Source organism: Sorex araneus, chromosome 1 (assembly GCF_027595985.1).
Source record: "Sorex araneus isolate mSorAra2 chromosome 1, mSorAra2.pri, whole genome shotgun sequence".
In the NCBI taxonomy this organism is placed as follows: domain Eukaryota; kingdom Metazoa; phylum Chordata; class Mammalia; order Eulipotyphla; family Soricidae; genus Sorex; species Sorex araneus.
This window is the reverse complement of record NC_073302.1, coordinates 215,580,479-215,597,250: the sequence shown is the minus strand read 5'-3', so window position 1 is coordinate 215,597,250 and position 16,772 is coordinate 215,580,479. Positions and strand designations below refer to the sequence as shown.

The 16,772-nt window shown below is 33.1% G+C and overlaps 1 protein-coding gene across 1 annotated transcript in view; it reads right to left on the bottom strand.

Annotated features, from left to right (window-relative positions):
- Window positions 1-16,772, bottom strand: part of LRP1B (LDL receptor related protein 1B) — a 1,943,003-nt gene that overhangs the window by 532,754 nt on the left and 1,393,477 nt on the right. Inside the window, exons 36-37 of the mRNA XM_055124030.1 lie at window positions 1,707-1,841; window positions 1,093-1,222 (exon numbers count right to left, since the gene is read on the bottom strand). Coding sequence (XP_054980005.1) covers window positions 1,093-1,222; window positions 1,707-1,841 — 265 coding nt within the window. The remainder of the gene's footprint in view (window positions 1-1,092; window positions 1,223-1,706; window positions 1,842-16,772) is intronic.

Below are 16,772 nucleotides of genomic sequence, written 5' to 3'. Positions count from 1 at the left end.
ACTTCATGAGTCTATATTAGAGATGAGATTCCTTGATTCCACAAAATGTAGTGAGCTTATTATAAATATGAAGGGACAAATGTTTACAAAAATTAATCTACTTCCAATGCATCCATGAAACTGCATAGTATCTAAATTATATTTTTGTTAAAATAGTTATTCACAGTTCAGTAATTACTAATTTTTCTCTTAAATGTATAATGGTATTTTATTGATTCAGCTGTTCCACTGTCACTGTCATCCTGTTGCTCATCGATTTGCTCAAGCAGTAAATGTCTCCATTGTGAGATTTGTTGTAATTGATTTTGGCATATCGAATACACTATGGGTAGCTTGCCAGACTCTGCCGTGCGGGCGGGATACTCTCGGTAGCTTGCAGGGCTTATGAGTTATAATTTAGATACAAATATTTATTTTGGTTTGGGGGTCACACTCTGCAGTTCTCAGGGGCTATTTCTGGCTTTGTTCTCAGCAGTGTCCGTTGATAGTGCTCAGGGGACTGTGTGCAACGAGATTCAAGCTGGGGTAGGCAGATGCAAAGCATAGCTCAAGGTTCACCCCGATCATTTTTCTCTCTGTAACATGGGAGAGTACAGTTTTTTATTTTTATAAGAACAGGCAGTGCTCAGGGCTTCCTCTTGGCTCTGCTCTCAGGGATCACTCCTGGGAGGGTCAGGGTACCATGTGGGATGCCAGGAATGGGACTGGGATTGGCCATATGAAAGGCAAGCACCCTACTCACTGGATTATTACTCTAACTCCCAGGGTATTTTTTTCTTTTTGGGTCACACCCAGCAATACTCAGGGGTTACTCCTGGCTCTGCACTTAGAAATTTTTTTATTAAATTTTATTAAATTTCTAGTAAATATTTATCAATTTGCATATAAATTAATTGATAGTTGTATTAAGTGCTAATTTGAATAATTTAATATTAAATTAGTTTTAAATTTTATTAAATACTAATTTATTAAACAAAAATTAATAAATTAGTGTGTACATAATACATATATGTTTATTATTTCTAGATTTTTTAAATGAAACCAAAAGAAAAACCTCATTTGAGACGCAAAATATGTAGGTTAGGAAATTACCCTTTTTCTGGGTGTACAGCTATAGATCTTGGTTGATCTAGGCCTTCAGATATGATTACATAACGGAATGAGCCATTGAGTCTTGCAACTTCAATTAAGTTGAAACCATGATCTGTCCAATATATGTTACCTAAAAGAAATACAGAGCTATTTAACATATCATTATGAGAGAAATTATTAATCAGCAATAATTAAAATTGAATTTTTGAGATTCATGTACAAAAATAATATGCATATATCAAATAAAAACTTTCTCCTTCAAAAGAAGGAATATTTTTAAATTTCAACTAATATCAGGCATGCATCAATGACAACAACAAAACAAATTAAAACTTTTATTTACTTGCCTCAAAGACACTTTCAGAAGATTTGGGGAAGTAACACTATGTTACCTAAAACTGTATAAAGCACTATCCAAGGGCAGAAAAATTCAAGAAAGTTTGGAAATTTGAAAGTTTACAAAAATAAAAGGGGATAATTTATCCTGAAGTATCAATTAGACATACAAAAACATGTTAGAAATCAGACACATTTTTTTGTTAATGAAGTAGATTGTCTTAACAAAACAGGTGTGAAATAAAGCAAACACACAAACAACCCAATGTGGGTTATACCAGCAATCCAGTCAATAGCTATCCCTTCAACTCTTCCCAAGCCATTGGTAATGATATCTTCTTTCCAAGTCTGATCTCTTTTAGCTCGGCTAATTTTATTGAAGCCCATGTCTGTCCAGTAGATGGTATCATTTTCTATAAAAAGGCAGAGGGAAATAAAAAAAAAAGAACAAACACGACAGTCTATAAAAGGTATCCTTGTAGATATCAAAATGCATTATTTTTGGTGAGAATATCTTTCTGGGTGGGTTATAGTATAAAAACTCTAGAAGAATTTACTAATGCAAAAGTAAGAATAACATTAAAATAGAAGAAAAGAACCAAGTCAATCAATTGGTAGAAATAATCCATCATTCATTTAACTATTTTCTACTCCTTCTAATTCTATAAATATTTCTATCCCACAGTTTTAAAAACTTTTTGTTAAAAAATCATGCCATGTTATTTGGAACCACAACACCTTTATTTGTACCTTTTCCTAAATATGAGTGCTATAAATATAAAGCAATTATTACTGAAGAAAATCAACTCAACAAAGTCTCAAAGTTGAGAAAGATGAAAACTACAAAGGGCATTTCAATTATGTCAAGGGTATTTTAAACATAAGGCCATTCAAAAAGTATGAAACTTAAAATTGCTTTATCTTTTAATTAATTCAGAGCTACTAGTTTCCCAAATGCCAACTACAAATCCCTTATATTATTTTTCAAACTTTCATTGTACAAATGGGCTTAAGAATATTTGAAGGATGGATCTATGCTGTCATAGAATCTTTAACTAACAGTGCTTTTTGAATATTTGAATGAAAAATGTGTCTAATGACTATAAATGAAATATATTATGTGTGCATGCATTTGCATAAAGGGTAGCAATTATAGATCAGTGATTTTAAATACAGCTTCCAGAAAGACACTGGGGATAATTCATTAAATAATAAATTTTCCACCAACTAAGTAAGTTTTTGTGTTGTGACCTACATGGTCATTTGGAGAACAAATCCTTTAAGACCAATATAATTTCCCTCTGGCACAGTGACAGACTACGAAAATAAAGAAAAAGCAATTAGTTTAATAAAGTCATTTATCAGTAAGTTTTAGGACCCTATTTGAAATTCAATAAATTCTGAATTGTTTTACCTATTAGGGGAAATAATCCAAAATACCCCATTATCCACAATAGTTGAGTCAAATATATACAGATTTGAAGCAGAACAAAATATTTTCAAGTATATGTGTATAAAATAAGGATTTATTTGATTTCCAATTGTACAAATGTATCAATGAACACATTTTAATTATTAAAGGGGTGAATTTAAAAAGCATTGCTTTTAATTAAGAAGCTATATATGTTTAGTTCAAGTCTCTCCTATAAACATTAGACCTATTAATTAAAATCTCCACTCAATATTTTTATTTGTATATAGACCAGTGTTTTTATTTTTGTTTAGGGGCCACATTCAACAATGCACATGTGGTACTCTTAGCTCTGCACTCAGAAATTATTCCTGGGGGTGCCAAAGCCACATATAGTATTCTGGGGATGCAATCCATGTCAACAGTGCGCAAAGCAAGCATCCTATCTGGTGTACTATCTCTCTGAACCCTACACAGGTTATATTAATACACAATAACAGCAACCATCTGAATTTTCTACCTCAAACACCCATGCTTTGCCATCTCCACATGATGATCCCGTGTACCATATAGTGTTATGATGAATGGGTTACAAATATCAATTTCTTGGTTTAAAAACTTCATATTTCTTCATCACTTCTCCCCCACTTCACATCTAATTCATGACCAAATATTCTCTTAGTCTATTACCACAAGTATTTTTGATTCTTTTTTATTTTTCCTTGAAATAATATTCATCATCTGAAAACATATTACATTATCTCCTATTTATGTATAATCCAAGCCACAACTGAACTCAGACCTGAAGTACTACAATATTTTCCTAAGTTATCTCAGTCAGCCAAAACTCACAGGAACAACAGAACAGAAAAATGTTCGCTTACATAGTACAGCGGGTAGGGCATTTGTCTTGCATGCTGCCAACCCTGATTCAATTCCTCCGTCCCTCTCGAAGAGCCTGGCAAGCTACCAAGAGGATCCCACCCGCAGGGCAGAACCTGGCAAGATATCTGTGGCATATTCGATATGCCAAAAACAGTAACAAGTCTCACAATGAAGACATTACTGGTGCCACTTGAGCAAATAGATGAACAAAGGGAAGACAGTGCTACAGTGCTACATAAATAAGTTGAAAATCTAGTCTAAGTGATGAAAGTTGAAAAGAAAGCTGCAAAAAGATAGAATAGGAGTCTGGTTTTATGCTGGAAAAAGTTAAGTTAAAATATATGAAAAGTAGTTTTTCATATATTCTGGACTTTTCCAGAAAAAAAATATATGTATCTAAAAGAGAGCATAGTTCTCATGAAGATTGAGGGATAGCCAATGTCACGTATTGTATGCGTAGAAAATGACAAAGAATGACAAAGGAAGGCTTCAGGTGTGTGGATTAGGTAAGGAAATTGCATTTTTCCTTATGGGTCTAAGGTCCTTATAGCATAAAGGTAATTCTTAGCCTAATCACCGCCAAAAAAGAAAGAACAACATAGCCCCAGAGAGGAGTTGTCAAAATGCAATGTTTTATGTTTGTTTTTGACCAATGTCAGATGCTTATTTTTGACCAATGCCCACTCTTCCTACAGTGTTTTATTTTGAGATCCAAGATTTAATTTTGTTAACAGCTTTACATAGAATACTGTTGGGTACGTAAAGTAGTTTCTGGTACATAGAAATCTCGAAGTAAGCATTTCTTGAATGCATGACTGAGTGATATACTGTATAATATGTCTTGTGAGGGAATACAAGAAGGACACAAATCTTACCAAGAAAAATGTAGTAAGCTATTGCGAGTACACACAGGAAATAATAATTAACAATTTATAAAACGTAAGGTGCACAATATATAAATGACACTATAAAAAGTGTTTTATAGAAGTTACTAGAAGATGTTAATAATAAAATTTGCAACTATAAGAAAAAAAGTGAACATCAGTTTATATGTGATTATTATATTATTTTCCAATCCTATGACATTATATAATCAGAAAACATTATTTCCCAAATGTATTCCTATAATTGAAGGCATCACATGACTTTATTGCAACATTGAATGAAATAGCATTTTTTTATTTCTAACAAATAGACTAACATACTTAGTGTTAAATACACGAAATGTGAAGTCAGAATTTCTTGATTATCAACTTGGAAAATAATTTTTAAAAAGGTGATTATTACCAGAAGGCAAAATTCATGAAAATAAACCAATTCTGTTAACTGTTGACCATGGGATTCAGTTAAATCTAGCTGGTAACTAGAAGACTTACATTTCTAAGGCTTATATAATTAAAAACATTAGTAAAATTTGTGACATTATAAGTCTTTAGTCATAGATTCTGCTAATACTTTTAAGAGCTTTTTTCCTACTTCTTTAATTCTCTTCTCACATTTAGTCAATTGTATATTTGTAGGATTTATAAATTTCCTATTATTTTATAATGTATTAGCATAGAATTACACATTCTATTTATTTTTAAATTCATACACTTACAAAAAGAAGGAGAAAAAGGACCATACAAGTGGTATCATTAGTAAGATGTTTATTTTGCACATGGCAGACCTAGGTTAAGTCCCCAGCATCCCTCATGGTACCCCAAGCCCTGCCAGGAATGAACTCTGAGAGCTGAGCTAGGAGTAAGCCCTGAGAACCTAGGGTGTGGCAAAAAAAAAAAAAAAAACACTTGTGATCCATTAACATTGACTAATTTGTGCAATTTCAGTAATTTAATCATTTATCTGTGTATAGATGTCACAACTACACAGTAGTTGTTTAAAAAGGTACCTATTATATGTAGGGATAAAAGGAAATGTTGTAAAGTGGGGAAAATGCATAAAACACTGGAACTAGAGAGTTTGTCTATAGATTTAACTTTACATGGGCCTGTGGGAGGAGCGGGGGATGCGACACTGGTGCACGGATGCAGGCTCTGTGGTGACAGGTGTTGTTGAAATGGTGTACGCATGAAAAATGTAATTAACAGTATTGTAGATCTAGTTGCTTTCATAAAATATGGTGCAAAAAATTGGAATGTCAAGTTAGACACACAATGTAAATAAGTATTAAGTAATAATTATTACGTACTGCATTGTGAATGTGAAAGCTGACCATTCTATATGGCTAAATTGGCCAGATTTCTTTGTTTCATTAGTTAGACTCGTAATATACTCTACGCTTTAATATTGACCACTATGCTAAGTCATAAAGATTTACCTCAAGCTAAAATAAATTTTGCATGAAATGTGTTCCAGTTTCTGGAGAAAGTTAAGTTAGGATGGTTTATATACAGTTATTTAATATTATCAGTATGATCTTTATTATCTGAAGGAATTTTGTTATTTTATTTCTACCTTTTCTAGTAACAAACAAAAAGTTTTATGGCATTATGCAATCCATATGAACTCATGATATTTATGTTTATTCAGTAACTGCACTTTAATTTTGTTACAATATGAAAAAATATTTCCAACTCACTAACACTCTAGCCACTAACTTTCACTTGAAATTTAATTACGTACTACAACTTTAAATGATTCGGTTGCAGACACCTTTCCTCTTTTCAGGTCAGAAATGTAATCATTTTCACTTTCTCTCTCTCTCTTTGTCATTTTTCAGTGTGACCTTAACAGATAGACTCAGAATTATCAGTTTCCACATTTCACACAGACTGCCTTAAGGCCATGCAACTCATTAATTCCTCTAGCTTAGTAAGATAATGATTTTTAAACTGATCCTTATTATAAAACTTTGACAGATATGAAAATTACCTCTAATACAAACCCCTATCTTCTGCTCTTTCAGAGATTACCTTCTCTGACTTCTGAAAGAACAGTGGATTTCAAAATCTATGTTTTCAATAATCATGTGTCTCAGTGTGATAGTCTGTTCCTATCTGTTCCGGGCCATACAATTTCACTCCAGATACTAGAATCCATTTCTAATTTCTCCACCCATACCCACACAAAGAATCACTCATGCAAAAGTAAAATATACTTAATAGAATTTATGGAGCACGGGGTAGGTACATTTATTATTTTATCAACATGAACACTTCAAAGTATATATTAGAAGTCTTTATTCTTCATGTTTTCAGAACATTATGGATGATATTTTTGCTGTAAGCATTGTACCATATCTAAGCCTCATATCATTTCCCTGGCTCCCCGATCATCTGCCACTCTCACCTTCAAATGCCACGCTCCCCACTACCTTTTTCCTGATTTTGCTGTCTTCAAAACTTAGCACTCACTTCCCAGCATATCCAATGTCCATCAATAGATGCTCTTTTTTGTTTAGCTTTCATATGGCTGTTCTTTACAGTTAATAAATCTTAAAACTAAATATCAAAGGGACAATGGATGGGACTCAGAGTGACAGTATACCCACATAGCAGGTGGGAGAGGCTATGATTAATCCAAGCATTGCGGGGTTAACGATAACCCCGGTGGTCCCTATACCTCCAGCTGAACATCAGTGGTAGTGACTCTAGCTCTTCAAACCAGAATACTGTGTGGAATCTCTATTTTAAAAAATCCCTATTTTAAAAAATTCCTGTCACTATATCACTGTATCACTGTCATCCCATTGCACATTGATTTGCTCGAGTGGGCACCAGTAACATCTCCATTGTGATACATGTTGTTACTGTTTTTGGCATATCGAATATGCCCCTGGGAGCTTGCCAGGCTTTGTCATGTGGGCAGGATACCCTTTGGTAGCTTGTCGGGCCCTCCGAGAGGGACGAGGGAATCAAACCAAGGTCAGTTGTGTGCAAGGCAAATGACCTACCCACTGTGCACTCATATTTTTGAGAATTAAAATTCTAAGTCTAATTTTCTGAACGAAGACATAGGGATGGCAAACAGGCATAAGAAAAAGTGCTCATTGTTGTTCATGATTAGGTAATTGCAAACTGAAATAACAATGATATGTCACTTCATGCCTGTGCAAATGGCACACATCAAAAATTCTTGGAAAAGCCATTATGGTGGAGTTGTGGTGACATAGAAACCCTCATTCACTGTTAGTTGAAATGTCATCTGGTATAGTCCTGAGGGAAAGTAAATATGGAAATCTGCCCCAAAACTAGGAATAGGACTCCTGTACAATGCAGCAATATCATTTCTGATCATCTGCCCGCAAAGTACAAAATCATTAATTTGAAATGATCTAGTACACCTATGTTCATCGATGCATATACTACAAATTCATATGAAAATGACACAAATGCCCAACTACAGATGAATGGGTCAAAAATTGTGACATAAATACACAATGAAATGTAATGCTGCTCTAAAAAAGAACAAAATCATAAAATCTGCAACAACATGATGGGATTAGAGGTTATCATGTTGAGTGAAGCTAGTAAAAAAAAATCAGTCAATCTCTCCCATGTGTGGGACTTAAAGTTAGGTCAGATCACAGCAAGATTCCACCAAAAGAGGCATCACAACAGAAGAACTGATACGCACAATTTAGTTGGTGAATCATAAATGAGGAGACTTGAAAGGGAAGGGATGGGGGGTCCTTTGGTGAAGGGCCCAACATACACTGTTTGTGGGTTTGGTGTTCAAATTATGAGCAGGAGAAATGACCACTGACAGTATTGCAAATCATAGAATCCTAATCATTTAAAAAGACAAACACATTTTCAACCTTTATACATTGAGAATTATTAAATCTATTAAAATGTAAAACAATTTGAAGACATATTAATTAATAGGTACAGGATCTTGCAAATATTTCTATTACAAAATGTTACTATTTTGAACAGCATTTTTTTCTCTCACTCATTTAGATTTGTTTCTCTTATGATTTGTGGTCTATTATGCACAGGGATTCTTCTCTCTTCCTTTTAAAATGCTCCTTTTATCATATTTTTAAGCTATAAAATTATACTCATTTAGGTAATATGGTGGCAATAGTGTTTATGTTTATACTATTGATGTACAAAGTTACTGCACTCCACTATTACCACAGTTCCCATGAACCTGTACCACTGCCCCTATGTTATGGTTGTCATTTTTCAAAAAAGATGCTGAGAAGAGTTTGATACACCCATCAAAATAATAGATTTTGGACTATGCTTTTTCTCATTTTTAGCTTGGATGAGAATTGAAATAAAAAAAATTGTTCGGATAATAATACCATGCCACTGCATTTGCTATTTTTAAATATTTCCAATCTTTTATCTATATCTGAATCAAGCCACATTATAAGATGACTCTTTAGCAGATAATTTAAATTTGATTATTTTTCTATTCACAGGAAACTTGATTTTAATGAAATGTGTTGGAATATCCTGTATTACAGGTGAGTATTCTTTATATGAGTTACTTTTATATCACAAAGACATATAAGGATTGAAATTGATAAATTTTTTACAAGCTTTTTATTACAAAAAGAGAAATTGAATTTGTTGTCAATATTTAGCAAAAGTAAAATTTTATATCGTGAGCTTTATTTTTAGTTGCATCAACTTTTTGTAATTTTTTCCACTTATTACCTCAATTCCAAATGATTCTTTCACTAGATTTCCAGCTTTTTCTGGGAAGCAACATGTTTTTGTCTTTTTATGATAAGAAGAAATATGCATACTTTTATATACACAAAATAAAATGTTATAAACAAGTAATAAAATAGGTATATAACTATATTCTGAAGGATAACTTAAAATAATAAAAACCAAGACAGTGCAAGAAATATTAAAATTATGTATTTCCACTTGCTTTTGACTAATTCATAAACATGTTTACTAGAGGGACTCAGAGAAAGATTATTTCCTTGCAATGGTCAGCCCTTGTTTAGTCCGCAGCACTGCATATAGTACTCCAAGTACCACCAGAAGTGATTCCTCAGCACAGAGTGTACAAATCACCTTCATCACTATCACATGTGACCTCCTCCAACCATTCACAAAAGGACTAAGTTCATGCTTGTCATGCAAGAAGCAAGGTTTGGTCCTCACAGAGCATGGTATTCCCTGGTATTACCAGGAGCTACCCCTTGGGCTGAGCTGGAAGTAGACAACAATTATCAGTGACTGTAGCTCAATCCTGCCTTTAATTTTTTTAAATCAGGGTTTGCATATTAAAATATGATCAGCAATGATATTTAATATAGTAAAGATAATAATAGTTTATTTTATAAATAGTTAACCTGTAAGTACATAAACAGTACTTCTCAAGTGAAACTGCTTTCCATTTTTAATTACTGCTTTACACTCTAAAAAGATAACAGAAGTCTTTGGTGCAGTTACTAGCTTAAATGTTTAAAAGGTTTTTATTGAAATAATATTTTACCATAAAATGTATCATGTTAAATAAACATTTACAACAAAAAAGAACATGTGTTTTCTTTTAGGTTTAGAATATAAATTGTAGTAGTAAAAATAATTTTTGCCCCAATTTGTATTGAGATAGAGTAATTTACAACAGTCCAATGTTACTGTTTGATTTTTTGTTTTGTGCTGTTTTGTTCTGTTTGTGGGGGTGGTTGTGAGGCTACACAGCTATTGCTCGAACTCATTCACTGATTGCTCTACATTCAGGGATCACTCCTGCCAACCTTAGAAACCCTTTGGGTGTGCTGAGAATCAACCAGGTTGGCTACCAGCAAGGCAAGCATGCACCCCACTGTACTATCTGTCCAGCTGCCATATTGCTCTAGAAATAGGACTTCAACACCCCACTACCAGAATCAGTGACCATTAAGAGACCATTGTCTCTTCTCCCCCAAATGAACTTTCTTCAAGGTAGGGAAGCACTGAATTGCTGCTACTCAGGATGGAAAGGAAAATTACCTAAGGTAAAAAACACAATTAGTAATTCAGATTCTAGAGGCAGTTTATAGTTTAGGGAAAAGCTAAATAATTTCACTCACATGTATCTTTCAAAAACTGGCATTCTTGTCAAACAACTGGAGACAGTGACTTTTCTAATGGGACAGGGACTTAAAGTGGAATAACTTCCCAATTTTTTTATAATGCAAAACATTAAAAGTGGAGGTAACTTTGGGACAATTCCATGTAGAATATTTGTGTTGAGGGCTGATCTAAGATTTCAAGCCAGTCAGTGACTTCTTGCTGCCCTAAGAATCAAGATTTCAGCTTAATGGTGCCTTATTTTTTTAATACTCTAAGCCATGATACAATAATGATAATATTTGGAGCAGTTAAACTTGAGAGTTAAAAAAAATGATAGAACCAACATCAAATTCATTGGGTTTGACAAAAGAAAGAAAACTTTTACTGATTCTTGAAGATTTGGTAGCATTTGGATCAGGACAGATGGAGAATAAAATTCATTGAAATTAAATGTACAAATGAAAACCAATTAAATAAATGTGGTTGTACTTGGAGAAGATGGAAGGAATAAGATCATTTTCAGAAAGAATAGTGAGCAAAGACTCATGCTTGCTCGTTACAAATATGAACTAGAGTGAATTTTCTATTTTTTTCAACTTTGAAAGCACTTCTTCAAACATTTTGCAGGCTAATAAGGCCCTGAGTTCCCAATATTACATAATAAAGAGGATTCAATAATAAAGTGCTAATGAATTGCATTTGTTTCTTTCATTTGGAGAAAGGCAAATCAATACACATACTAATGGGCAATTTTCTTACAGCAACAAATCACTTAGAACTCTATCCTTGTGAGTAAATAAAAGAAAAATTGCAGACTTCAAAGGTTTTAGATACCTCAATCCCCTTAAGGAACCTTGCTATGAAACCTTAGGTAAATGTACATTCTCTTTTAAACTACTCATCAAATAAAAAAATGCCAATCTTGTTCCTGTGTCCTGAATAGAACTTGCATTAAGCATATTTATTATGAAAGCTATTTCAGTTTCAGGTTCTGAACGGTTTTCTTCCAGGACAAAGATCGCCCACATTTTCTTAAACTTTCATTGTGTGTGTGTGTGTGTGTGTGTGTGTGTGTGTGTATGTGTGTGTGTATGTTTTTCCCTCTCTCTCTTTTTCTCAAAGAATCTGCATTATGTGATATTCTATGTGCACTAAGTTAGTTCTCTCACCCTTGTGTAATTTTGACTTACAGAAAATATATTAGTCCTAAAGAAAATATATTAGTTCTACACTCTCCTCAGATTAGAAAAGGATAGATAGAAGTTCCAAGGATAACTTCTAAAATTTATTTTGTTTTAGCATTCCAGTAGTAAGCTGTAACCCTGAGAAAGCATATTGAATAGTTATGCCTATATGGGACACCCAATCAAATATTATTTTGCAAAACCATCAAATCGTTTCAAAAAACAGTATTATCAATGTGTTTATCATTGTAAAGTAGTGTTATCATTCTATTTCATTTTTGTTTTAGAATTAGAAAATGGTAGAAATCATGTTTCTTAAGTTTCTATATAATGGTTCAGATATCTAAATCAAATAAAAATGAGATAGTCACCTAAAACATGTTTACTAGAAGATTCTTTTAATTATGTCAGTTATTACAATTTTTTTAAGAAAAACTAAAATACATTAAATGGTTGACTGAAGAGAGGAACATAGTAAATAGTTAGAGATTTGACAGTGTTCTGATTTTATCAGCTAAATTCTACAGGCATCCCCAAGGTATTTATTCTTTTTCCTCAGTTTCACAATATGCATATTAGAAAATTTGAGTCTCTGGAAGTGTATGAAAAAATTTACTGTTCAGTACATAGGAAATAATCAACTTAAAAAAAACTGATGGTCAACAGACTTGAGAATAATTATCCTAAATAAAAAACAAACCTACAATGAGACATCACCTCTGATCTGTGATGAATAGCTTATACCACAAAGAATAGAAGCACACGTTGGTCAAGGAGTGAGGAAAAAGATATATACACTATTGATGGTAAAGCAAAATGGTCCAATCTTTATGAACAGTATGGAGACAGTATAAAGATTTCTTAAAATATTAAAAATAAATCATCTATACGATCCTGAATCTATACTGTGAGCTATCAAAAGAATACAGAATAAAAGAATTTACCAAAGATACATGCATGCCTAAATTAGTGACTCTAATATGAAGTGACTCTACTTAATATTTCAAGTCCAGAAAACAATCCAGGTATGTGAATGGATAATAAGCTTGTAGATTTATACACAGCTTAGTACTTCTTAGACGTAAGAAAACATGATATCTTGCCATTACTGGCATCAATGGAACTACAGAAACTTAGAAACTAGAAATACCAGTTTGAGATGATTTCACTAAGGTTTGAATATGATGCAAAAAAGCACTGTATTAAACAAAGAAGGAACACTTCTCCCCCTACCACAAAGAAAAACCCACAAAAACAAAACCTCAACCCTTAGATTACATCCAGAAAACTGGATTTACTAGAGAGAGAGAAAGAGAGAGAGAGAGAGAGAGAGAGAGAGAGAGAGAGAGAGAGAGGAAAGGGAGGGGGATAATCAAGTTCAAGAGACTCGATGAATTAATGTGCAGAGGTACATTAGTGGTGACTGTGTATAGTAACATGCAATTATTTAAATAGGTGTGAAGCTTCACTCCTAAGATAAAATGAAATCAATGTCAGCTTATAAATAAATACATTGAAATAAATTGAAAACACATGGTACAGAAATTAAGGCATTTATCTCGCATGTGGTCAACTCTGGTTGGATCCCAGCACCATGCACATATGATCCTCAAGCACTGTTAGGAATAATTCTTGAGCATGGAATCAGGAATAAACTCTGAACAACCCCCCAACCAAAATAAAAGAGATGAGGAGGGAAGATGAAGAACAAGAAGAATGAGGAGGAGGAGGAGAGATATCTAATTTAATTTCATCTAAATAAATAATAAAGAGAAAAATTACTCAAAAATAAATTGTCATTTCTATTTATTTCCAAAGTTCCTATGACAATAAAAAATCATTGATCTGAATACATAGTGGAATCTTCTATGTCCATAAAGGCCAAGTTAATTTTTCTAACTCAAAAGTTACTATTATCAAAGATCTATTCTAGCATTTACTTAAATTGATAGTGACTATTGCATTTCAGGGTAAGCACAATTATCTTTTTTTTTAAGCAAACAAAAGAACACTGTTAAGACTGGTAAAGAATCAATAAAATGTCTAGTCTGCCCCTCTTGAATACTTATATAATTTATTTTCTATTTTCAATTTACATTATTAAATTATGACTGACATGCTAATAAATGTGATTTGCTTTCATTGTCAATATAATTACAATGTTTATTTTTTGGTAAACAAGTTGCTGATGAATAGAAAACTATTTTTTATTAAAAGCTTCACATATTTTGGAAAACACAAAACTGACCAGGAAGCCTCCTCTAAACTTTACAGAATGAATCACTCTCTTGAAACACATAGTAGGACTATACATTGCTTAATTTTCTACAATAAATTTCAGTTGTTCATCAACCTGTATTGAAAGTACACTAAAGGAAGAAACTAATTCTCTTCATTTTGAATTGAGAACTAAGTGATTTTTTTTTTTGCTATACGTGTTCAATTACTAAGTGATCTCTATACACACTTGTTAAAATATACAACTATAAAATGTCAGGATATGAATCCATCAGAACTACCATAATTCTCTATTTTAACACATGCTACCCTTCACTTGATGGGAAAGTAATAACCTTCATCATCTAAACAAAAAATCAAAAACGTATCATTGACTTTTCCCATATGTATTCACTTTAGAAACTTACCTAATAAATCACTAAATACTGATTAATTGTATTAATTCTCTTTATTACAAAATTCTGTATAAAGCACTTCAGTCTCTCATCCATACCTTCATTTCAACTTTATGTTCTTTAGTTTTGGTTTTGTTTTGATGCCACACTCTACAGTGTTCAGTGCGTTCTTGGGTCTCTGCTTTCAGGGATCACTCATGGTGATAAAATCATTTCTCCAAAATCACATGAAAAATAATTAGAGTGCTAGAGATAGCACAGGGATGAAGGTATTTTTTGTGAATATTTTAATCCCACTTTGACACCCTGGCACTACATGTTCACTTGAGCACCCTCTGGGGTGAGTCCTGAACACAGCATAGCTAGCAATACTTGAGCATTGCTGATTGTGGTTACCACAATTAATAATTAAATATCTAGAAAGATATTTAGAAATAAAATGAAGCATTTGTACAGCATAAACAAGATGTTAAAAAGATGTAGAAAAAAAAGTCACAAAGATAATACATGATAATAAATGGGAAAATCAATATGATTGAAGTGCCTATCTCACCTAAGGCAATAAAATAATTCAAAGAAATCCCTCTAAAATATCTAGTAGTATTTTTTATAAAAGTAGAATAAAATATAAAAATTTCTACAGACTCAAATGAACCTAACTAGCTCAAATAATTTTAAGAAAAATAGAGGCAACTCACTAGCCAACTCCATTTTATATCATCATCATCATCATCATCATCATCATCATCATCATCATGATGTCATCATCATCATCATCATCCTGTTGATCGTCAAATTTCTCGAGCAGTTTCAGTAACATCTCCATTTGCCCTAACCCTGTGGCTAGGCTCTGGAGGTCTTTGGCCTCCAGAGCTCTGCTCTGGGTGGGGAGGGAAACTGAAGCCCACCCCCTCCGAAGGGCCCCGGGGAAGACAGCCAGGCAAGGGGGCAAGAGACTCTCATAATTTTATAATATGCCAATTAAAATATTATCCTACTGGAAGAAAGATACAAGGATCAGTTCATTAGAATTCGGGGCTAGGAAAGGAACTATACATATAAAAATTTAGTTTATAGCAAAGAAACTATGGCCATATGATAAAAAACAACAAGTGGTACTGAAAACTCTTTTTTTTTTCTTTTGGCTTTTTGGGTCACACCTGGCAATGCTCAGGGGTTATCCTGGCTCTGTACTCAGGAATCCCTCCTGGAGGTGCATGGAGACCATATGGGATGCTGGGAATCAAATCCATGGTAGAGAATGCAAACAAACCCCCTACCTGCTGTACTATTGGCCCCAGCCCTGGTAGTGATAACTCTTGACATCTACTCCCCCCCTCACCAAAAAAAATTAAAAAGTAGTTGGATCATTAGTTTTAAGTCCACATACAAAAATAAATTCAATGTACCTGAGAAGCTGAACTTAGGAGCTGAAGTTTTATAACACATATAATAAAAAGATCATATGTTCCATGATAACAGTATTAGAGAGGCCTTTGAAAACTAAGCCTATTAGGATTTAAAAGCAAAAATTAATTAAATTGCATCGAATGAAAAAAATCTTTCAACTGAACTGTCAGGACATATAAGATAATTATCAGACAATTTTACTCATGTATGGAATATGAAGGACTAAAGCAAACAAACGAACAAGCACAAAATCTCATACACACAGTGAATACTACAAAGTGAATACTATGATGGTTATCACAATGCAAGGGGGGATGGGAGAAAATGATATAGGAGTCACTTTGTAGTCATTTGTCCATGAATGTTTGGTGGCAAATTTGATATTTTCATAAATAGAAATGCAAAACTAAACCCTAAAATCCCAGCAATTACAAATTATGTTTATTTAGATTCTTCAGAGAAAAATAAAATATTATTTTAATAAAATGCCAAGCTAGTGAATGAGATAAGATGCTTGAACATTACACATTTGATCAGGGACAAACACCCAAGATATCAAAATAACATGTAACTTGACATCAATTAGAACCATTACAAATACAAACTTTAAAAAACTAACAGAAGACTACAAAAGAAACTTGTCTAAAATAAAGAGATGATCAATAGACAACCTATTATTATTTTTAATAGAGGCCAGAGAAATAGGTCAAGGAATTAATAACCTGTTTTTCACTAGAGGGCCAGGTTTGGAACCAAATTGTTCAAAAGTCAATTCCAGAACACTCTTGAGAATAACCCCTGAGAAAGGTTGCAGATGACCCAAACCAAAAACAAGCAAACAGAACAGGTC